The sequence below is a fragment of the Globicephala melas genome, chromosome 14 (genome assembly GCF_963455315.2).
Source record: "Globicephala melas chromosome 14, mGloMel1.2, whole genome shotgun sequence".
Taxonomy (NCBI): Eukaryota; Metazoa; Chordata; class Mammalia; order Artiodactyla; family Delphinidae; genus Globicephala; species Globicephala melas.
Window position 1 is genome coordinate 81538930 of NC_083327.1, and position 24862 is coordinate 81563791.

Genomic DNA, 24862 nt, shown 5'->3' on the forward strand with positions numbered 1-24862 from the left:
GAAAATACACCCAACACGCTTGCTGGGTAAGTATTTTGAAGATGCATCAGCTGCCCTCGTCATCAACTGAGGCCTCGTGCCCAGAAGGCACTAGGGAGTTCGTGAGCGCCCTCTGCTTAGGAATAAGAATTCCATTCTCCTCTGCACCTCGATGTACGCAGACACGCGACAGGAATTCGATCTATTTTCAGGCGGAGCTGTGATGGATCCCCTAAATAATTGTCAACTAAATGGAAACGTGAGGTGTGAGGCTAAACGTCATGCTGTGGGTGGCAGGCAGCCTCCACGCTGGCCTCTCCTCTTGGTACCTCCCTGCTTCCCGGAGTACGGGGTGGGCTCCTCAACTCATCTCCAACAAATGGAATACAGCAGAAGTTTCAGGTGCAACAAGGCCGTGGCTTCTGCTTCAGGTGCTTTTTTCTCCCACTCACTCTTGCATGGCTCCCCGTGGGGACCAGCTGACACCCAAGCAGAGGCCCAGGCGCGAGAATCAGGCTGGCAACAGACAGGGGTGAGCCTGGAGGCAGATCACTGCGCGGCCGGCCTTCAGATGAGGCCACCATCCAGCCTCGGAGGGACCCCTGCCAGGAGCCCCGCGGAGCTGAGCTTTGATCTCAGACCACACAACCGGTGATAACTCGAGTTTGTTTTGAGCCACTACGTTTGGGGCTTGTCACCTGCTGTAGATAACTAACACATAGGGCTTCTTTAAAGACCCGAAGAGAACATCCCAGTTGGCCTCCGGGGTAACTGCCAGGACACACGTACCCAGCAGATAAAAATGGACAAGAACAGCTGCTGCTATGGAGCGCTTACCAGGCCCTGATACTGCTCAAAGACCCAACAAACGTGATCTCAGGTAACCTTTCGGGGCCACTGTGAAGGAGGACATGCGTATTTTACTGGGGCAGAGAGAAGAGTAAACAGACTCGAAGCTTCGGAAGCCGCGACCCTTTGCATTGCACGCCTTGGCCTGTCCACTGGTCACACTCACCCCAAGGAGGAATGAGTCAGTGAACCCCTTAAAGACCATAACCAGAGCCTTTGGTGCCCGGCCCATGCCGGGCAAGGCCAGCTCCGAGGGGACCAGAGCCTGGGGGACAGGCCACCAGAATGACCACACAGGGTAAAAGCTTATAAAAGACTAAAAACCCTCCCCCTTTTTTCTTTGTAAAAGAATCCCATCACTTTCTCCACAAATCCAATTTCACATTTAATAACCCTCCTCTCAAGGATTTCTGCAAATTTCACTTGCTTCAATTTCAACTCACTTCCTCTTGGGTTGTTACATGTTAAGATGAAAAATGCCCCGTCAGGAACCTTTATAACTCTTCTCTAAAAACCAAACTCCTCAGACTCCAGAAGGATCTCAAAATGTGTTACTTAAAAAAAAGAGATGGGGGCTTCCCTGGTGGCGCAGTGGTTGAGAGTCCGCCTGCCGATGCAGGGGACACGGGTTCGTGCCCCGGTCCGGGAGGATCCCACATGCCGCAGAGCGGCTGGGCCCGTGAGCCATGGCCGCTGAGCCTGCGCGTCCGGAGCCTGTGCTCCGCAACGGGAGAGGCCACAGCAGTGAGAGGCCCGCGTACCGCAAAAAAATAAAAAAAAGAGATGGGGGCTTCCCTGGTGGCGCAGTGGTTAAGAATCTGCCTGCCAATGCAGGGGACACAGGTTCGAGCCCTGGTCCGGGAAGATCCCACATGCTACGGAGCAACTAAGCCTGTGCGCCACAACTACTGAGCCTGCACTCTAGAGCCCACGAGCCACAACTACTGAGCCCGCGTGCCACAACTACTGAAGCCCGTGCACCTAGAGCTCGTGCTCCACAACAAGAGAAGCCACCGCAATGAGAAGCCCGCGCACCGCAACGAAGAGTAGCCCGCACACCACAACTAGAGAAAGCCTGCACCAGGAACGAAGACCCAACGCAGCCAAAAATAATAAATAAATAAATAAATAAATAAATAAATAAATAAATAAACAAACAAACAAACAAAAGAGGTGAATCAGGTGAGTTTTTTTGAAGGTCAATTAAGACAAAAGTACTGCTAAACAATTCATATAACAAGATGCTCCTTGGTTCCTTTCCAGGGCAGTAGGAATGTATGGGCTGCTTTAGGAAGGGGTCAGGCAGCTCCCCTGGCCTCACGCCCTCCAGGTAAACCTCAGGTGCTCCAGGAGACACACGTGGGGGGTAAATCATGCCCTGCCATGTAGGGAGAACATCCCCCGTGAAAACACAGTCTGGAGCTTCCCCCTGAGCTGGCTCAACCCCGCAAGGTCACGACGCCCTCTCCCTTCCCTCCCAGTGCCTCTGCCAGCTCACGGCTGCATCAGACCGTGCACAGACGGCCACGGCCCCAGCACCGGCTGCTCCCCCAGTGCTGGGGGGTAGGGAGCTCAGTGCTCACCTGCTGCCCGCTCCCCACTGTCCCTCCACTGCTGGAGGGAACTTGGGGGCCAGACCATCTGGCGGCGCCCTGAGCAGGGCTACCCAGGCTCCAGTGAGAAGGGGAGCGGTGTCGTCCTAAGGGGGTGAGACCTGCCCACCCCCCGCTGGGTGGAGTTCCTAGAACTCCAGACCAAGAGGCAAGGCTCGTGCCCTTGCACACGACATTAGCTGTTTGGTTTTCAAGAGGAAGAAATGAAATCCAGTAGGTACGGTACTCATCGAGGCAGTCACGGCTGGAGACGGGCAGTCCCCGTGCCGTGGGCGGGTGGCCATTCTGCTTAAGAACTTCCATGCCTCTGCACCCTTGTGTGACGCGGTGTAAAGTGATCGGCGTCAGAGCCTCTGCCTGGAAAACGCTAAAGGGCGCTGACACTCGTGAGTCCACGAAAGCCTGCCCTGCTCAGTCCCGGGTCTCCTGTCCGGTCCAAGGTCCCCCCTCCCTGTCTGTGCCCCTGCGTCCTTGGTCCCGTCGCTCCATCCCTGACCCCACGGTGGTGCTGAGGGTTTTCTTTCCTCAGAACGAGCCCCGCACAGACCGGGGGTGGGGGGGGGTGTGCTGTGGCAGGACTGGAAACTTGGTCCCTCCAGCCATCACCCTGGTTATTCTCTGACACAAGGCACTCCCCCAGCCTTTCCTCTCAACACCCTCCAGGAGGAAAGAGCAGCAACAGGGAAATCAGTTACTAGTTCCTACCCTGGGGCAAATTCTTCACCCAAACGGAGGCTCTGCCCCTTTATCTATGTAAAAAGTAAACAACAACCATACCATAGAGATTGAAAATAGCACAAATAAGGTGAAAGACGTGCATAGAAGAAGCCCGTGGCCACAAAGCCACCAGGGGGACCACGGCCACTGGAAAGTGCCTCTAAGTCCAACACACCTTCTGTTGCCCCAGATTACACGTTTCACATCCTGAGCGTGAACACACCCAAGCTGCCCGCGAAGCCCAGAAAGGCAGCAGCTGCCCCCGAAGTGCGCGTGAAGAACCAGCGCTCCAGGAAGGCTAGCTTAGGCGGGATTAGCACTAGTTCCGGTCAGGAGGCAAAGACACCCCGTACGCTTTCTCCCGTAAGGGAAGAAGGATCCGGTCGTCGATCATCTGTATCCACGATGGGGTTCGGATTATGACATTTTTCTCTCCTCTCAGCGACAATAAAGCCACAGGGGTTTCCCTGGTGGCGCAGTGGTTGAGAGTCCGCCTGCCGATGCAGGGGACACGGGTTCGTGCCCCGGTCCGGGAGGATCCCACATGCCGCGGAGCGGCTGGGCCCGTGAGCCATGGCCGCTGAGCCTGCGCGTCCGGAGCCTGTGCTCCGCAATGGGAGAGGCCACAACAGTGAGAGGCCCGCGTACCACAAAAAAATTAAAAAATAAATAAAGCCACAGAACTGTAGCTAAGACCTCTGTCCGAGGCCTCTACGACAGAGAAAGGTAGATAATAGAATTTCTGGTTTTGTTCCTGAAAATATGTTTGAACACACACACACACACACACACACACACACACGTGTGCCTGCACAGACATCACGTCAGTACTGGAAGAAGAAATAGGAAAGCAAAGGAGAAAACTGTCGGGAGGGCGGCCTGTCCATTCCTAGAAATCCTTCCAGTGCACTCACCCCCAGGCATTCCAGTTTTCTAGAAGTCTTAAGGTAGCAACAGTGATTTAACACACTGTTTCCATCTCTTGAAAAACTGCTAACGATCTTAGTTGCCTTTTGATAGTTTAACTGTACAACGACCATCATTTGTCCTAAAGACATTATTGGAACCTGTTTCTAAGCATATTTCCTTCTCTCACCTTTGGCCCCAAATTTTAAAAAAATGTTTAGGACTTCCTTGGTGGCGCAGTGGTTGAGAATCCACCTGCCAGTGCAGGGGACACGGGTTTGAGGATCCCCTGGTCTGGGAGGATCCCACATGCCACGAGCAACTGGGCCTGTGCGCCACAGCTACTGAGCCTGCGCTCTAGAGCCTGTGAGCCACAACTACTGAGCCCATGAGCCACAACTGCAGAAGCCCGCACGCCTGGAGCCCATGCTCCGCAACAAGAGAAGCCACCGCAATGAGAAGCCCGCGGACCGCAATGAAGAGTAGCCTCCACTTGCCACAACTAGAGAAAGCCCGCGTGCAGCAACAAAGACCCAATGCAGCCAAAATAAATAAATGAATAAATAAATTTAAAAAAAAAGTTTAAAAAAGCAAATACAAAATGTGTCCCAAGGCTATTTAGTCTCTTAGCCAAGGCTCTTCCCAACAGGCAGAGGCCAGCAGGACCCAAAGTTCCGTTTCCAACTCTGGGACTCCCAGGCACGTCTGGGACTGGACACACTGAGACCATCCCCAGGGAATCTGACCCAGGACTCTTGTCACATCTACTCTGCCTGGTCTTCAAACTCCTACCTTCTACACACTATGATTCTGTCTACATGGGCCACCAAAAGCAAGTGCGACGTGCGCGGGCCCCGCCTGTCTGCGGGGGACCGTTCCCGGGGGCAACACAGGATCTCCAGGTTCCGGTGCGAGGGGTCTCCGACTTTCCCAGCCCCGGGCTGGTCCACGCCGTGATTCCTGTCGGGATACCTGAGCCCGAGGACTCTGGTACTTGCTCCGGGCTCAACCAGCACAGCTCAATGTGTTAACCATGACAAAAGTCAACTGGGGAGTCCCAGTCCCAAAGGTATGCAAGAAGTCAAACTAGTTGGAGAAAAACAGGATTTTGTATTTATTCTGAATTCTGCAGGTCAAACGCTGTCGCCTAGGCACTCAGCTTTCTCACGTCCATGAGGATGAACATTCAGAGGTGAATTCTGCCCGTCAGCCAGGGAGGGAGCAGAGCACAGAGATTAAGAATACGACGCTGGACAAGTTCAAATGCAAACCTGCGTAACAGCTGTGCGACCACTGGCAGGGTATTTAACCGCAGCTTTTCAAAAAGGACAGGTGCCAGTTCCTGACTCCCAAATGTTTCTGTAAGGATTAAATACATTAATCGCACGTCAAATGCCCAGTGCATCATAACTGCTGAATAAACACGATCCTTACTCATAAGCAGATGTTCACTTGATTCTGAGCAAGGAGGAAAAGCAGTTGGTTAAGAACATTTCAACAAGTCTGTTGATGCTGCTGCAAACTTTGAACGACCGAGAGCGAAAAGACAAGTTACAGGGTTGAAGGAGAGAGACGTGTGAGATGGGAAATGCACGTCCGACTTACCCCTAAGACCCCGAAGCGCTCGGCCAGGCTCCAACCGCAGAGAAAGTCGATCTCAAACTTGTGGTTCAGAACAACGATGGCGTTTTCCTTCCCGTACTTGGGGTAGGCCCGGGGGTCCGTGTGGATGATGCACTCCGTGCCCGACCACCATTCCAGCAGCATCACCAGCTCTGGAACAAACCACCACAACAGACGGACCTTTATTTCACGCACCCTCTATGACTAGGGGTCTGGTCTGCTGGGCCAGGTGGCAGCAAGGCTCTGCCGCCCTGGCTGGAACGGAAAGCAACTTTGAGGGGTCAGGTTCTGGACCATTTCGGCCCAGACCCCAGTTCTTGAAGGGGTTTCGAAGCAGAAGGAAAAAAAGATCGAGAAAACTCCACGAGTCTCCAGGGGAGGAGAGGAAGCTTCGAGAAGGCAAATGACTTGCATTCCCTGATTAAGTACCTTGGGAAAGAATAAATCAGAAAGCCTGAATCCATCAAGAATCCACGCCCTTGTGTCTCCAGAGCCCTGAAAGGCAGTGTGAGGTGATGTACAGAATTCTTAACGTCCTTGGAAATGACTAATTGGGATACTTATAAACTCCATCAAAGAACTAAATGCCCAATTTTTCTCTCCCATTTACGACACTGGAGTGCACGAGGAATAATGCAGCACTGCGGTGAAACATCAGCACCTGAAGGGCAAGGGTAAATTAGGTCCGTTACCTTGCGGGCCTCAACGCAACTACTAAAACACTCTTGTAGGAGCTTGTGAAATAGGAAAGTCCTTTTTTGGGCAACAATGACCAACTTGCCTTTATGCTTCAGTGATACTTCTAACCTAGGTCACCAACATCCAACCCACGGGCCTCAGGACAAACCTTTATGGTGGAAGTTGTCCAGAAAACCAGCCGAAACTTGGCGATCAGATCTACAGCTACAGAGTGACTTTGAAAAGGAATTTTAGAGCTAAGCCTGTTCAGCAGATGCGTGGGTAGGTGGGTGAGCCCTCTGCGAAGGACACACCCCTTTGTATCACCACTTAGAGGGGTGCATGTTAGGCAGAGGACTCACTCATCACCCGCCCCTACACACACGCACACAGCCCAGCAGGTGTGGTCTTGACTCCAGCCAAGTGTCACGTGTGAAAGGCTTGGGCGGCTGCCCTTGGAAACCTCTCTCCTTGAGCTGGAGACTGTGCTTAGGGACTGGAGCCAGAACTCTCTAGAAGGCGCTACAGTCTAGTTTCTAAACGTGAGCACTGTGGGGCTGTGGACAGATGGACCGCATGGCACTGCAGCCTCCTAATCTTTGGAGGGGCGGCCTCACTGGCTTTTGTGAGAAGCAACGGGCATGACACGCAACAGGCACTCTGTGCAATGTACGTGCCAAGCTCCCAACAAACCCAGGCTTCAGCATCTACCAGTGTCATCAGAACCGAACCAGAACACACCCCTTACTTGACACTGAAGAGTCTGCCTATTCCTAGCCCCCAGGCAGCTGTCCCACGGGCAGCGACACTGGTGGGACCTAGAGGTGGCCATCAGGGAGGGGAGGGCGCAGGGCAGCCCGGCCGGCGGGACAGTTCCCACCGTGTAGGAAGATGCTTCTACTGCTGCACTGATTTGTTCCAAGAGACGGGTGGGCGGTACCCACCTATCCCATTACTGGCCACGGAGCCCAGAGAAGCCCTGAGCAGAGGCGCGTGGAAGCAGCGAGATCAGGCTGAACTGTCGTTCCCTGTGACGCATCCCGCAAACACCTCCTGAATGCCTCGCTGTGCCACGCTGCTCCCTGCCCAGGGCAGGCCGGGCCCCCCTTCCACTTTCCCCAGCGCCCTTCGTGGCACTTATCACAGCTTGTGTCACAGTGAGATGACACCCCGGCCCCTACTGACCACAGGCCCCGCCAGGCACAGATCACCTTGCTTGGTACACCCTGACCCCAGCCATCACTCCAGAACCCAGCACTGTGCCAGCACATCTACGCTTCCAGCAAACACTGTTTGGTGACCTGATGTGTGCAAGCAGGATGGGAGGGGCTGGAGGTGTAGTAGCGAACCCACAGCTGCTCCCGGGCTCCCACCCTCCCGGAGCCTGCAGCCCAGAGGGAAGGCAGTCGCGCCCTCAAGAGGTGGTGTGGCCAGGAGAGCAGAGGCTCGTCACAGGATGGACGGCTGCTGAATACCATGCTCATGGACTTGGGGTCAGACCCAGTCAGGCTCCAGGCCTGCGGCTGCCACGCAACGGTTGTAAGACTTCTGGTCTGTTTCTCAATGTCCCCTAAATCTCCGCATCCTCGTCTGTGAATAAAGATAGGAAAAGCAGGGCTTCCCTGGTGGCGCAGTGGTTGGGAGTCCGCCTGCCGATGCAGGGGACGCGGGTTCGTGCCCCGGTCTGGGAAGATCCCACATGCCGCGGAGCGGCTGGGCACGTGAGCCATGGCCGCTGAGCCTGCACGTCCGGAGCCTGTGCTCCGCAACGGGAGAGGACACAGCAGTGAGAGGCCCGCGTACCACAAAAAAAAAAAAAAAAAAAAAAGATAGGAAAAGCTTCTAGAGATGCTGTGGGTATTAAATCAGGTCATGTAGTCAAGGCACCTAGCATGACGCTGCACATAGTAGGGGATCAGTAAGCTTCTTACTACTATTATACACACTAATTCTGTAGCAGTCCTGGCTCTGTGACCGGGGGAGGGGAGAGACAGAGAGAGAGAGAGAGAGAGAGAGAGAGAGAGAGAGAGAGAGGGAGAGAGAGAGAGAGAGTTACAGCGACTTCAGCACCAGAGTAAGCACTTACGATTTACGATTTCACAATAAAGGCAATGAGAAGTCACTGGAACATTTTTAAAGAGGCCACAGTAGCACCTAATTTGCATTTTGAAATGGTCACTCTGGCTGAAGTGGGAACAGATCAGAAGCACGGAGGCCCGTCAGGGGGTGACTGCAGCAGCCCAGTGAGAGGTGATGGCAGCGGGACCAGGTGGTGACAGTGCAGAGACGCCTGATTTCTCCCTCATCTCAACAGGCTGTTAGCTACACAACTGAACACCGAATCTCACTGGATAAAAGAGTTTTCTTTCCTTTTTTCCCCCTTTTTTTTCACCAAGGTTTCTTTTTTTTTTAATTCACAAGCAGTATTTACATTTATAGTCACAATGTAAAACAGTTCAATTAATCCAGAAGTATTTAGAGGAAAACGTGTAATTCCCCTCGATGGCCCTGCGGCGTGCCCGGCAGAATCCTCTTTCTTGTTTGTTTCCAGTTAAGGGACCACAAGGGACACTCTTGGGAGGTCTGACGGGTTTTGCAGGTCACACGCATCGCGGCTGACGTGCTGATTCACCTCCTCGGTATGAAGCAGAAGCTAGACCTGCAACAGCTCCAGCCCCTCCAGCCCCTCTGAGTCCTGGGCCTGGCTGTGTCTGCTCCTGGGAGGGCCCGGCTGCTGCAGGACCCCAGGCCACCCAGGTCACCCACGTCACCCACGCCAGGTGCAGCAGGAACCCACAGAGGTTTCGGTGTGTCCTCACGGGGCTGCGGATACTCCTTTTGGGGGTCCTGACCTCTTAATCATCCATCCATTTTCATCCATCACCCCTTCCTGACGACTCTCGCTGGCACTTCAAGCTCCAGCAAGAGCTGCAGAGACGAGAGCCCTCCCGGGCCAGCCAAAACGGCCCCACACACGACGAAGGGCCGCTCCCTTTACAGGTGTGTGCGTCTGCCAGCAGCTCTGCTCCTCTGGGTGAACTCTGCGGGGCACGTCCTCTGCCCGTGCCCCACCCTCCCCCAATCCCAGCTCCCTTCTGCAGGGTTAGCCATTAGGAACGGCTTGGAGAGTGGCTTTCTCGAGTGGCTTTCTCGTCCTGTTCGTCGGAGTTCTCACACACACACACACACACACACACACACACACACACACACGTTTTCCCCCCATGAATGGGTTCATACTTCATCGATATTTGAAAACATATACGTATAGCTATTTTCTCCAAATGGTGTATTTTGGGCTCTCTCCATGTTAACACAGATACACAGAAGTATCAGCAAATAGTTACCGGGCTCTGGCCGTGGGCCACAGCCTTGGCCACACGGTATGGCAGTAAATCCTCACATTAGCCCTGTGAGAGGCACGATGATTGTCCCCATTTTAAAGATGAAGAAATAGAGGCACAGGGATATCTCTCACTCTACGAAACCGCCATTTTCTAGGTCAAAAATAGTCAGAATGGCAATGTCATGAGGGGTAACTAGCTGCGTGGCAGGTCCTGCTACAGTTATAGTATGATTTATTCAGCCATTCTGCCATCGATTAGCACTTCTTCCCCTTGTTTTTTATCGTTACAAATACTGTGGTAAACATCCTTGAAAATGAATGTTTAAAAAAAATTGTGAAAGTATTTCTCCAATATAGGTATACCAAAAAGTAGAATTATGGTATGCATAATTCCATAAAAACCATAAAAATATGGTATGCATAATAAGAGTATGCATACTTTAAAATTTTACATATATTTCTAAATTGCCTTCCAAAAAGCTCTAAATGGAAATGTCAGTATTTGTTCAAAGCAGAAGCTAGAGCAGAGGCAGGGGATACAGGAGGGAAAGGGAGGGGCTGCTGCACACAGAAGTGAAATCCTAGTTCAAGAGGGAGGACCTCTGGGCCCCAGGGTCGCATCGCCTCATCACCGAAAGGAGCGCCTCCCTCGTCCCTCCCCTGCCCTCCCCTCCCGAGGCCCTGGTAGGAGCTGACGCCTCATATCATCACGGTCCTCCCGCCCACCGCGATCTCAACCTGTCCATTAATCCCTGGGCCTTGTAGGAGAGAGGGGACACCCTGCTCACCCCATTCTCACCAGAGGTGTGGGCAGAGCCAGCAGGGCCCCGGTGGCTGTCAAACACTCGTTACAGACGAGATCTGCGGCCAAGGTTTCTTCCGTATAACGCAGCAATTTTGAAGCCTCTTGTCCCATTTAAAGATGTTCAGTTTGCTAGATTTTGCAGTCTTTATTTTTGCTACTCCCCGAGGGCAGGGTGGCCGGAGGCGCTGGCGGGAGCCCAGCGCAGGCGCAGGCGTCTTCCCGAAGCTCGGCCACCTCTGGACCCTGCGATCTGGGGCCATGCCTGGCTCTGGCCAGTTACTGACGCCTGTTTGGCAAACTCCACTTGGAGACAGGTGGGGCCGGCGAGGTAATGGCCAGGGAGGGTTGTGAAGCACAGGAAGTGACTGTAAAATCCCAATCTGCTGCCTCCAATTTCAGGGGCTGATGGAAGGACCAAACCCAGGGGGCTGTAAGAGCACACGGTCCGAAGGACAGGTTTGTTTTTGTTCGATTTGCTATTGCGCTGTGCAGCTCGATTACAGATAGGAAAAAAGAAGTAGATGGACAAAAGGGAAAGTGGGGGGAGAGGGGAGAGGCACCTGGTTCATATTTGTAAAGAAGGAGGAAATGGTAACAACTAACATTCGCTGAGTCAGCTCACACATCACTGTCCCCATTTCACAGCTGACGGCATGGAAACACTGAGGCCAGGGAGCCGGTCCAGCTCCCACCGCTAGGAGGTGGGAGTGCTGGGCCCTAAACCCAGACAGGGGGATTCAGAGGGTCCACGAGGACACCAAAAGCCATGATTATATGGCGGAGGGGACAGAAAGAGCATTTAGGGAGGGAAGAGATCAGAGGATGTTCAGAGTACAAGGGTCACACCCTTGACCTTGGGCAGCCCTTCTCTGGGAGAGGAAGATGCCCAAATCAAAGGCTGCTGTGAAGGTTCAATCTGCTAAAGTGATTAAAGCATGTAACGCTTGCCCGCCCTAGAACCAGTGCTTTTCTTCCCCTCAATACCATGACCACCAAGGATAGTACAGCAATAACGACAGAAGAAATAATGAAGGGACAGAGAGTACAGCCAGGAAAGAACGAGCAGCACACGGGCGGGTGCCGACTTCTGGGCGGCCCTGCTGTCACCCCCAGATGTCCCTGTCCTCAGCTCTGACGTCCCTCCTTTCACTGCAGTCCAGATGCTGAGCAGCTGTGAGACCCGGCTCCTTCTGTGCTGGGTCCCAGGGGTCGACACGCGCCCTGGAAACCCAACGATCCTCCAAGCCCACCGCCGAATCCTCTGCAGCCCACGTGGGTGGAGGGCTGAGGGCCCCTCCTCCTCCACCAAACCTCTCCCCCCGCTTCCTGCTCGCACCTGCCACGAATGACATTCCTCTCCTCTCTCCAGCCCTTTCTGGAAGAAGTGCTGAGAATTCTAATAACAGAAGGGGGCAAAGTTCCTGCAGAAAAGGCCTCGGAATCCAGACTGATGATCGGAGTTCGCTGTTCAAACAGCCAGAATTCCCCGCGTTGCAGATGCGGGCGACATGTGACCAAGGAAAATGGTATTTTTATAATCAACTTGATCTAACTTTAATAATTACATAATCACATGCATAATTATATGTAATCTATAAGCTAAGTATCTATAATTATGTACTCATAATAGTTTTGATAATAATTTAGCTGATAATAATTTAGGTTAAACATGAAACCTCTCTACCTCAAAAGCTTCCAAAATGCAAAATCGAAGAAAGTTTCTGGGGTTTGACGTGAGACCGCCCCCTCCTACACCCCCGGGGAGGAACACGCCCTGCCCTGGCCTTGGTCTCTGCACTCTCTGGGCCATGTTCAAAAGTGGGGATAAAAACATGAACTTGAACGGTTAGTGGAGCCGAGTCAACAGGGAGGTTTGGGGCCAGCTCTGACCTCGCCAGCCCCGAGGGAGCCCACGGAGACCCTGAAAAGAGGATGGAGTTCAATGAGCAAACGCACTTTCACACTATGGTGCTCGATACAGAATCCGGGACTTCTGATGCGAGACCAGCTGCCAACCGGTCCCCGTCTGCCTAGCAGGTCTATTGTGGAGACTCCCAGCCTTACCAACCGACTCACAGCCCCATAACCGGCTCCAAACACGGGTGAAGTCGTTCCTCCCTGCCTAGCTATACCCCGTGGACCATGCTCATCACTTCCTCTCTTTTCCTCATGCCTGTTTTCCCTACCTCGCCTTACCCATCCTTCCAGGCTCAACACATGCCCATATTTCCACGAAACCGCAGGTCCCAGGCCACCCAGACACAGGGCTTCCTAACTTCCTGCCTCTATCTGTGCTCCACGCAGTTGGGCACTTACCTGTATTTTGTTCTGCATTATTTCTAGTTAATTCCCCAGCATATACCTTTTGGCCACAACCAGATTTCAGTACTTCCTTTCCATGACACTGAACTAGGGACCCAGCTGTACCTGCAACATTTCAGTCCACATCCCAGGCACCCAAGCAGCTGCTTTTCCCACTCAGGTGCCCAGGTCATTGAATGACGCTGAGGCGAGAAGCCTATAAACAGATGCACAGTGTATCTATAGGGCTATTAACATTTCATAGGATGATTAGAAAAACAATGCCTAAAAAGGCTCCTTAGAACGCAGGGAAGTTTGGGAGGCCCTGCAGGGCCTCTCAGAGAACGCAGGGAAGTTTGGGAAGCCCTGCAGGACCTCTGAGAGAGACGGACCTGCTACAAGCTGGCCACGCAAGAAGCCAACTCCTCTGAACCCTGCAGCATCTCCATCACGTCCTCCCAGCCCAGCGGAAGCGCCTGTTTCTAGGCAGGCTTTGCCCTTGGCAGGGCACGGAGGGAATGGACTTGACCTGCTTGCTGTGTTCTTGGAGCTCAAGTCTTAAAGAGTTAACGCTGCCACGCTGTAACCTTTCTCTCTGAGCCTTGAGACGGCAGGTCAGGGTGATGAGGGGCCGTGAAAACACTTGCCTGCTCCTATCCCGACGTACACCCTGCAGTGAAGGAGACAGGAACCGGGTAACTGGCGCTGAGACAGAACTGGACCGAGAGCCGCCGGTATGAATGCTACAGGCGTTTACATTATGCACAGGGAGTGGTAACATTAGGAGCAGAAAAGCAGCTTTTTCCACTAAGTGGAGCCAATACTCGGCTGCCAATTACTGGGTCTCACTTTCAGGACCAGGCAAAACATCAAAAAGTACGACTGTCCTGAGTGACGCTTATAAAAGCCAGGTTGAAGCCCTCTGCTTCCCACCCTCAATCAAAACCCTGAGGTGGGAGGACAGGGAAAGGAAGGGTCTAGAACCCCACCTCCACCCCCCCACTCTGGTGCCCCGATACTCTGGCTTCTCACAATTCCCTTCCAAGAGAGCAGCTCAGAAATCACTGAGCCCTGACGCCTGTGCCACCCGATTTCCAGTCCCTCCTTGTTCACCCAGTAATCAAATATCGAGGCAGTATGTTGGTAGATGGCAGGGGCTGGAGGGTAGGGGGGCGTTGGGGAGGGAGAATGGGGAGTTAGTGTTTCATGGGGACAGAGTTCAGTTGAGGAAGGTGAAAAATTGGGGAGATGGACGACGGTGAGAGTTGCACAACAACGTGAATGTACTTAGTGCCACTGAACTGTACAGTTAAATACGGTTAAAGTAGTGTGTTTTATATTGTGACTTTTACCACAATAAAAAACATTAAAAAAAATATATCGAGGCAGAGTCCACCAGATGCCCAGCACCAGTGCAGGGGCCTGGACGTGGCAGTGAACAAGCACACTCTAGCAGGGGAGACAGGCAGTGAAGAAGCAAACAGCACATAGATGTACATAACGTGGTAGCTGGACGGCTACAAGTGCTGTGAGGGCAGCAGGAAGGGGAAGGGCTGGGGGACAGGGTCTGGGGGGAGGGCTGATCTTTCACACATGGCCCAGAGGATGTCTCCCAGAAGTCTCTGAAGTTTAGCATGAAGCTGCCGTGATCTAATTGAAATGTGACCTGCTAGAAGGGAGCCTTTCCCAGATACGGGACTCGTTTTGTTCACGGGTGTGTTTCCAGTGCTGAGAGCTGGGGACCCACTGAGAGGGTGGCTTCGGCTGCTGCGTAGAGACTGACGTCAGCAGGCTCGGGTGGAGGCTGGCCACAGGGAGCGGGCTGCTGCAATCAGCCAGGAGAGGGGGGACCTGGGCTCGGTGGTGGTGGTCGTGTGGAAGAGGGGTCAGGTTCAGGGTGATGCTGAAGGTGGGGAGCACAGGGCTGGCTGTCGGGCTGAATGTGGTAGAAGGGAAGGTTGAGGGGTGATTCTAAGATGTTTGCACTGAACGGCTGGGGATGCACCTGCTGTTGAGAGAGCTGGGATGCACTGGGAGGGAGGGCCAGGTGGCAGAGGAACTGGGCTTGGGTTGGGACATGTGAGCCTAGTGCGGGGCCAGCATCCTGGCTCAGAGGAGGTGTACGGGGACCGGTTCTGCCCTGCCCTGGCCTCGCTCTGCCCCAGCCTTTGACCGTTCCTTCCCTGTCCACTCCCCTTCTCTGTGGCCACTTCTATTTCTCTCCCAGACCCGGCCAATCATTCTCCTCACAACACCTTCCCACTCACTCGTCACCGGTGAGAGTTACTGGTCAGGCTCCCACCCCGTCCAGCCCTCGGCAAGGCGAGAAATCCGGCGTCGCCATGCCTAGAGGCACCCGAAGCTTGGGAGTAGAAAGCACCGTCAGCACCCAGATCTAGAATCCACTTCCCCACCGCCTTTCCCGTCCAGGGCACACTACCCACCATGAGGGAAAGCAGCAGTGCATAGATTGTTCTTGTGGACCCATCTGAACCTGGACCCACCCAGCATTTATGTCTAACTCCTAGTTTATCATCCAGGGAGGGAGGACCAGGGTAAACTCCACTCCAGTGAGCACTCACACACACCCAGAAGGTGGGACACTCCACAGGTTAGGGGCGTTCTAAGCTAAGAAAGACTTAAAAGACGAAACAACCAAATGCAATGTATGGACCCTACTGAAAGCTGAACTTAACACTCCAAATGTTTAAAAAAAAAAAAAAAAAAGTTTGGAAACAAATGGAGAAATCTGAATATAGACAGTATTACATGATAACTAAAAAAAATGACTAACTTCGACAGTTGTGATAACAATGTGCTTGTTTTTAATCTTAAAAACAAGCCCTCATTCTCTATAAAACACACCTCATGATAATTTGGGGTGGTCATTCATGACATCAAATATCTGGGATTCGCTTTATAAATTTTCAGCAATTGATCAATGAATAAGAATTCAGTATAACAAAGTATTTACAATATTTAAATCCAAGTGCTGTGAATATGGGGAATCCTTCTGCTATTGTCTTTACTCTTACATGTATTTAAATGTTTCGTAAAAGGAAAGTGAAAGGAGGCAAGTTCCCTCTTTACTCAGAAGAGTGAGTCCAGGGTCAAAGGCGGCCCCCAGACATGTCAGTCCTGCCTCAACCACTCGCTGCCACGTCTCTAGGGGCAACCGTGGGAGAGACACAGACGGAAACCCTAAGAACATACCCATGTGTAAAATGCCTTGCACCTCACTGCCACTCTATTAAGCAGTTAAAAGGTCTAAAGTCCCCAGAGTGCGAAGGTGTTCACTTCTCTGCTCGCCACGTGGAGAAGTAAGAAATTCTTGGAAGCTGGCAGTGTTCCACTGTCCCCGCGGTCACCAGGTAAAGTCCAGGCCACAGAGGACTCAGGCCGCAGGGCTTGGACCCCTGAGTCCAGCCCTTCTCAGAGTGACGCTGAGGAATTGCAGCACCCCCCCGCCCCGCCTCAGCATCCTGATGGCTGAGGTGGAGCCAGTGCCCACCGCGCGGGCTGTGCTGAGGCTCCTGTGTCAGTGCCCGGCGGTGACTCTGCTCTTTAAGTTACTGCCTTTGGGCGATGTCTCTGACCTTAGTCAAATGAGCCGGTACTTACCGCTTTCTCTGCCAGGTCTCAGCATCACAGGGGAGAGATGGCGCGCGTGTAAGCTGCCAGGCTCCTACAGGACCTGACGTCAGCAACGTCCATGGTAAAGGGGAATTTTTCAACACATTGCAAAGGATCTGGCTGAGAGCAGACACTCAAGGGACCCCTACCCCTCTGCTCCCTCCAACCCTTCACACACCGACACTGCTCCTGTTGCCCTGGTCCAAATCCCAGTGCCCCTCAAGACACACGTCAAATGCCCTCCTTTGGAAAGCGGCCCAGACCCCAAGTTCTGCAGGGTCCTTCCTTCTGGTCTCATCGGTGCCTCCTACTTAGCGAGGGCGGGTATAGGCCTCAGGACTTGTTCACACTCTTGAGTTGTGACTGAAATGTGGGGTCATTCAAATTCCCAGAAGCTTCTGGAAGCTCCCTCCCCCTAAGGTCCCAGTCAGAGTGGTCCACCCAGGATTACTTGCTAAGTTGTTTTAAGGAAAGAAAGACCTCTCGAAGCCAAGAAGCGTGAAGGCCGTGGGCGTATTCTGCGGTGTTTCCCTTCCCATGTGCGCAAGGATGTTACAACCTGGTGAAGCCTCGGGTCCAAATGTTCCACTTGAAGATGGAAGGCCTTGCCCTACGTCACAGAATGCAAGTTACCCTTCTGAGCCCAGGGTGTGCACTACAGCTGTGTGGGCGAACACACACTCCACCAGTGAACCTGGAAATGATGTGTAAGATGGTTTTCTCAAAGTAAAACTGTAAAAACAAACACCAAGGCACAGACCAGAGATATGCAAGAGGAACCTTAACGAGAACACATGGATTCCAGGCCAAGACTCAGACACCAGCTTTATTTCAAGACATCGGCACGTGGTGGAAAGAAAAAAACCAACCAGAGGGCACACTGGTACTTCAGGAGGAAAGGCTGTGCTCCCCGCCAGGAGCAATGCCAGCCCGACACGCTTCTCACACTGCGCACCCAGTCCCTGGTGGGGTCACTGCACAGCCACCCAGTGCAAAGTTACCCATCCACGTCCTGGATGTGACCCGAGCTCACATGCAGATCAGCCCTTGGGGCAAGAGTGTGTTGATCAGCAAACAGAAGCCTTCACTCCGTCTCCTCCTCTCCACTGAGAAGCAGATTATTACCTGTATTCTAATTTTACACCTCCGTGTTTCATAAGATTGCTTAGTATGAGTTCAAAAGAACCTGATTAAAATAATAGTAGAGCAAACGTCTCAGCCTAAAAATCTGGGGCCCAGACTCTGGAATGTGGTACTCTTAAGGGTACAAGCAGCTTCGGGGGACTCTGTCCACCTCCCCGCACGGCTTGGAGCTCCTCTACAAACAGCCATGGTGTATGTTGCCAAAATTTTAACTTATAGCAAATTCACAGGCCATCTGCTCACACCTCTAGTGACCCCTGCCTACTACGCCAGTCCGTCAGTCCACCAGGCCCACCTGTTCCGTGTCTAGGGCCATCATCCCTTTTCCATTTTCACAGTTGTCTCCATCATCCCTTGATGACCTTCTATCTGGTCTCTCTGCCTCCAGTGTCACCTGCTCCTCTCGTCCAGTCTGTGCCCAGTGCCAGCTTAACCCCGCCCGCACCCTCACTGAGTCCTCACCACCCACACAGGAACTGAGACTCCTTAACCAGGCCCTGCTGCTTGGCGCACCCTCTTTCTGCCACACACTTGAGCTAAGGTCAAGTTGAACTACATGTTGCTCCCGGAACTAGCTAGATGGAACTCTGTGTACCTATCCTTGGCCTCTTGCCAAGCCCTTCTCTTGGCCAGAAAGGCCCTTCTTTTCCATAGAACTTCCAAACCTTATCTGTCTTCCAAGCTTCAGCTCAAACGAGATCTTGCCCATGGAGTTTCTCTTGACCACCCCTCAACCTCCATTAGAAGTAATTTGTCTTTCTTCTAAATCCCCCCTTAGGGACACTGTGCCCATGACACTTTGAAGTCAGACAGACCTGATCTGAATTCCCATTCCATCACTTACTAGCTCCATGACATGAGCACGATTCCTTAACCTCTCTGGCCTTCCGTTTTATCTATAAAAAAGGAATAATAAAATATCACTCACAAAATGATTATGAACACTTAATGAGACTAATGTTTGACCAATGTCTGCGTAAGAACTACAGCTGACAGCGGTGCTGGGCAATCACCTTCCTTCCTTGGACCTCATGTTCTTTCTCACATGTTCAGTGCTGTTTGCTTTGGGTTGGTTTTCCTTCCACATGGACCAGTCCCTCGGGGAGGGTTTCGTCTCATCCAATTTGTTGTCGTGCTGCCCACAGAATGCAGAATAGGACCGGCACAGATACCCACGAATATGTGTCATTTCACAGCTGGTGATGGCATGACTTGTAGCTAAGAGACGCTTCACAAGGGTCCCAATCATGTCAAGAATCAGTGAAGGATGGCAGAGTCCTCGGACCCGTTTAAACACTTAAAAACCATTTTTTTAAAGCAAGAAGTGACTAATCTCCTCAGGAACACTTTAAGCAGAGTTTAAAATCTACTGAAGATAAACACCTACTCTAAATGTTCATCCACTGAATGTCTTCTCTCACCTTCCCCTCATCGAAATATAGTGAGGCTTCTGTTCATAATTCAGATTCATTACTCAGAGAAATACATATATTGTGATTTTTTAACAGGATAAAAAGAAATGGACCTGCGCTCTGCAACGGGAGAGGCCACAACAGTGAGAGGCCCGCGTACCGCACAAAAAAAAAAAAAAAAAAAGAAATTGAGATGCTGAAATATACACAATTCACAAAATAAATTTTAGGGCCAGAAGTGTGAAAGAGACACTATGCCGGAATTGTTTCTTAAAAACTTTTTCTCCACGTGAGACTTCGCTTCCTTCTCTCAGCCTAGGAGGCCGTGGAGACTTTTTGGCCTTTTCCAATACGGGACCAACTTCTTGGCCAGAGTAGCTTTTCATTATTGAGGACAATGTGCAGGTTGTTTATTCTTCCCTGACTTGTAATAAATGGGGTCCAGAGAGTTCTGGATCTATCCTAACATCAGTTATTTCCCGAGAAACCTCTCGTGTTTCAGTAAGGTAATATTCTGTCCCTGTTAAAGGTTGCCAGATAGAATGCAACGTGCCCAGTGAAATCTGAATATCAGATAAACTTCAAATTATTTTTTAGCATAAGTATGTCTCCTGCAATATTTGGTGAAAGATATACTAGCGTATGAGCTGTGCCATGTCTGGAACATAACTCACAATGAAAATTATTCGTTGTTTATCTGAAATTCTAATTGAACCGGAAGTCCTGAATTTTTATTTTATGAATCGGGCAGTCGGAGTCCTTATCAACCCAGCAGTAACCATGGCAACAAGCACTGCTGGGCTCTAGGAACAAGCTGGAAGCTAACGGTCAGCGTTGAACAGCCATCCACAGCCCCACGGGGCTCTCACCAGCACCACCTCGTACAGCCAGAGCGGTCGTCTGGTGACGTGGGCGTTTACTCCCCGTTTGACAAATGACAAAATGGAAGCCACAGGGCTTTCCCAAGGTCACACAGATTTGGGGGAGCAGGGCCACTGCACTCGGCGACCTGGAATTCCCGGAAGCCGGGGGCACATTTCTGTCGTCCTGCGGTCTCATGAATATGCAGAGCACGTGTTTCTGAGAATCGTAGCAATTTTCAGATGAACCTGTGCTTCAATTATATCTCAGTCTAATTCTTCAAGGTCCCTGGGAAATCATTTTACTGGGGTTTGTCTGAGCTGTATCTAATCGAGTCGTGAAGCCAGTGAGTGGGCACAACAACCAGCCACTAAACCCTAATTGCTTGGCAGCCCTGGGAACACCAAGGCCAAGCGTTTCGGGGCTCTGCCATCTGTGAACTGTCCCAGGTAATCCCCATCCCGTCTCGTTACCAAGGCTAATTAACGCGGGCCGAGCCCAAGGCTGATGCGACGTCTCCAGCACCCAGAGCGCTGGCAAGGCAGCGAGAATGAGGGTGGGGTCACCCAGCCCAGGCTGACTGCTGGGGGGACAGTGGAAGGACATAAGTGAGATGGAGGTGGAAGTAAGGGAGAGGGGGAGTCAAGGATCCAGGGCGGAAGTGAGAACCAGTATCTACTGAGCACACACTGGAGGCGGGCAGTGAGCCTGTCACCTACTGCAGCTCATTTATCTGACCCCAGAGTCACGTGGTAGGATTAGTATTACTCCATACTGATGCAGAGACTGAGGCTCAGAAAGTTCTAGTAACTTGCCCAGGGTCACAAAGAGAGGAAAGGTTTCTCTCTGGTTTGTGCAGCCCCAGGACCCAGGCCATTGGGGTCAGTGGGAGGGCCCAGCCTTGCACTGTCGCTCAACTTCCTGCTGCTTTACTCTTTCCATCACCCCTTCTCCACCTACCATCCCCCAGCCCCCTCACTGCCGCCCCAGAAGAGGCCAAACTGGAACTGTGGGGCAGTTCTTTTGCATATCTGTTTCAGTTTCAATAAAGTGCTGTACTTGGGCAGGCCCTGGGCTCTAGGCCACATTTTGCCAGTTCTGAGATGCATACTGTTCTCACGTTAACATGCCTGAAGTCGAGCGCCTCTTACTATCCAGGGTGTGCCTAGTTTAATTTCTTTTTCTTCGAGATCTATAAAATAAGGATGCACCTTACAATCAATGACCTCTTAGATTCTATGAAATACAGAAATTTAAAATACAGGGTGACCTTATCAAGCTGGGTCTTAGATGGGATGTATCTCGTATGTGGCCATGCGTTTGGAAAGGGCCAGGGGTTGGGGGTTGGAAAGGAAGGATGAATAGGTGGAACACGTGGGATTATTAGGGCAGGTAACTATTCCGTAAGACACTCACGGTGGATACATGATACTATGCATTGATCAAGACTCACAGAATGTACAACACGAAGAGGGAACCTGTTGTAAACTATGGACCTTGAGAATATCAGTGTATCAACACTGGTTCATCAATTGTATAAAGGGAACCACATTAGTGCAAGATGTTAAACTAGGGGAAACGTGTGTGTGTGTGTGTGTGTGTGTGTGTGTGTGCGTGCGCGCTGAGGCAAGGGGTGGCCAGTGTATGGGAGCTATCTGTACGTTCTGTACAATTTTTCTGGAAACCTAAAACTGCTCATAAAAAATAAAGTTTACTGATTTTAAGAAAACACAAGAAGGTGAGTTGATCCTTTTATATTTCTTCCATAAAAAAATGTTACAGAAAACACAAAGTTTTGTTTTACGTTTCTGTCTTTGGCAGATTTTCAGCTAGTTTCAGTTACCTGTGACCCATCAATGGAGGAGTGACAGGAGTTTTACCTAGAAGAAAGTAAAAGGAAGTGCTATCAGACCCTCAGGCCTTAAGATAGTGTTCAAGGGAGTAGAAAGATCCCCGCTGGGCCTCAACCTCCGAACACCCCAATCTCACCCTCCAATCACGTGGATGACAAACGAAGATCAGCAACGTGCCTAGTCCCAAGAGGGCTGAAGGGAAGAGGAACGATTTAAACACAACCTGAAACACCCAGCTCTAAAGACAAGCAGAAAGGAAATTACTAGAAAAGTCAATGGCTTTGGCTCACTGCCACCCTTGGTGTTCAAATCTCCCAAGCATCTCTCCACTGGTTTCTGAATCCTTTAAGAATACGATATTAAGGGACTTCCTTGGTGGCGCAGTGGTTAAGAATCCGCCTGCCAATGCAGGGGACACGGGTTTGAGCCCTGGTCCGGGAAGATCCCGCATGCCATGGAGCAACTAAGCCCGTGTGCCACAACTACTGAGCCTGCGTTCTAAAGCCCGCAAGCCACAACTACTGAGCCCACGAGCCACAGCTACTGAAGCCTGCATGCCTAGAGCCCGTGCCCTGCAACAAGAGAAGCCACTGCAATGAGAAGCCCATGCACTGCAACCAAGAGTAACCCCCGCTCGCCACAACTAGAGAAAGCCCACGCACAGCAACGAGGACCCAACGCAGCCAAAAATAATAAATAAATTTATTTATTTTTTAAAAAGGAAGCATATAATATTAAGGAGGCTAACAATCAGATTCCAAATATGATGACACGTTTACTAAGTGCTTATTATGGGCTCTGCATAGTGACGACGTATGCAGGACAAGGATGCCAAGTAGCAGAAAGAAAATGGACCAAACATCTTAGATAAAAGTGGAGAGATGTTCCACTCCCAGCAGTTCCAATGGCTGACGAAGCTACAGCCAGACAAAAATAAAGATGTGTGTATTTTTTTCCCACCTGTCATGGTCCTGGAGACACTGATTGAGTAATTAAGAACACAATCAAGGTTACATTGCAGCCATTAGACTTTTGTAGATTGAGCTTTAAAATATCAATAACAAAGATTCTGTCAGATACAGTTTATATGAGCTGAGAGACGGCGTCCACATCCATCCAGATGGTAAAGATGTAGTTGCACAAGATACAGTTAACGCGGACAAAGTTAAACTAGAGGGCCGTTGCCGTTGCCTTAGTAAGCTGAAACTCTGAAGTCAAGACACACTGCGTTTGATTAGTGACTCCAGTTTTTCTAGGTGATGACCTTTGACAAGTTGTTTAATTGTTCTTTCAATCTTGAAGACAGAAATGGTGCTTTCAACTCTTAATTCACACCCCCGCCTTGATGACCAGAACTGTACAGTGTATGAGGACGTGAATTGTTCTCCTTCCTGGACTTATAGTCACCGTCCTATTTTGTGCATTTTATTTGTCCCACACTTTCTTTCTTCTCTCTCCTTTCTTGCCTTCTTTTGGAATAAGTATTTTAAATCATTTTCCTAGTGTAGAGGTTATACAGTCTTACTACCCTCTAAGTAGTTACCCTAAAATACTTCCCATGGATGGTCTGATACACTGACCTGTCAGCAGGGAGCACCTCTCCTTACTTCTGGTTTCATGAGTAGAGACCTTTCTCTAGGGAAATGCCTGTCCTCCCAGCACGCCTTTACTCTCCCGCACCGGAGGTAGAGCAGTTCACATGACTGGTGAGTTTGGGAAGGTTGAACGGACATTCTTGGCTTTGCCTTGCACCTCCTCCCCAGCTGTGCACCCTGCCCCTCCCCAGGAAGTGCTCTCTTGGACCTTAGGAGGTGTCTGGGCTGCTTGGGTAAATCTCCCAATAAGGGGGTTCAGCCAGCAGACGCATTTGGCTCTCACACACAGCTATAACTTCCGAAACAGGCTCTATCAGCGGTAAAGAAAATACTTTGGTCACCATCTTCCATGCCTTTGCTTAATTTCTCAAACTGTTTAGAGAAATAACCGAGAAGGGTACTATTCTTTGGGGTCCTCTTGGAGATGTCAGTATCATCTATGTCCAAAATTATTATCCAAAATTCCATATATTGTTTTCTCAAAAAAATTCAATTTAATTTAACCACTTCAGAAACACTATTCACAATTTAAAGCAGATGTCCCGTTGAACTCCAAATCAAGTTGAAGGGTAACTCAGGACAAGAAATTGGCTACTGTTTTCAGGGTGAGTTTCCAGCTCTCTCTTTCCAATGGCAAGTCTTCCCAAATAAAGGGGAAAAAGGCAACTATTCAGAGGAGACAAGCACAGTAGGATAACAACGGAACTGGAAAAAAACCTGGATTATACACACTTTTTAAGAGAACATTTATTGTGTGGCGTGTCCTGCAATGAATACAGTCATTCGAAGCTTAAAGCCAACAAGGGATTTCATGATCCTTAGAATTGGCAGCTCATGCAGTAGCCAGTCATCTTTAAAAGCCTAAAGCAGCTTCCTAGAGGGCACTTAATGTCATAGCTCACTCAGCACGTCCACAGTGTACGCAGTAAAAGCATACTTAGTAGACCTTCATCAAGTTGTCAAGACTCAGAGGGAGAAAAGAGAGATCTAACGCATCAGGCTGTGCCAGGCATCACTCATCTTCAACTCCTCTGAACGGGAGAGAACTCTAGGAAAGCCATCCTTTATCTCAGATCCAAAACTACGTGCACAGATACTTTACACAGGGAAGCTTAACACTCCCCCGGGCTCGTGCTACACATGCTATTATCCTAACTCTCTTTGGCAGCTGCGGTGGCTGGTGGGCAGCCCAACTCCCTCGGCTCAGCGTTTAAGGCAAGTCTTGAATATGAAGTTCTCAAGGTCCACTCCAATCCTATTTCCTTCCAAAGCATTCTGATCTTGTTAAATCTCCCCCCAACTCTTGCACAGTGACCCGAGCATCTCCCTCTGTCTCACAGGTTTCATATTCATATGTTGCTGCACGTCTTGATATTCTAGAGCCCTTAAAGATGTCAGAAGTTTAGGATGAACATTGCTTGATGGATACCACAAGTCACAAGAAAGAAAAGTAATGCTGACCTCTTCCTTGAACTACTGGGTTCATCCCCTTAGAGCGCCCTCTTGCCAAGAGACTGGGAAATGCAGCAGTCGGGAACATGGCTAAGT

At 50.9% G+C, this 24862-nt stretch overlaps 1 protein-coding gene across 15 annotated transcripts in view; it reads right to left on the bottom strand.

Annotated features, from left to right (window-relative positions):
- Positions 1-24862, bottom strand: part of AGPAT4 (1-acylglycerol-3-phosphate O-acyltransferase 4) — a 1427829-nt gene that overhangs the window by 28552 nt on the left and 1374415 nt on the right. For 14 of the 15 annotated variants that reach the window (XR_004038703.3, XR_009558681.1, XR_009558682.1 and 11 more), the window contains one exon: positions 5670-5839. Coding sequence is in view for 11 of the 15 variants with exons in the window: in XM_030852990.3 (XP_030708850.1) it covers positions 5670-5839 (170 nt within the window). In the remaining 4 variants the exon portion in view is untranslated. Of the gene's footprint in view, positions 1-5669; positions 5840-10510; positions 10770-24862 lie in introns of those variants that run through there. The other variant, XM_060283378.2, reaches the window with a different exon arrangement.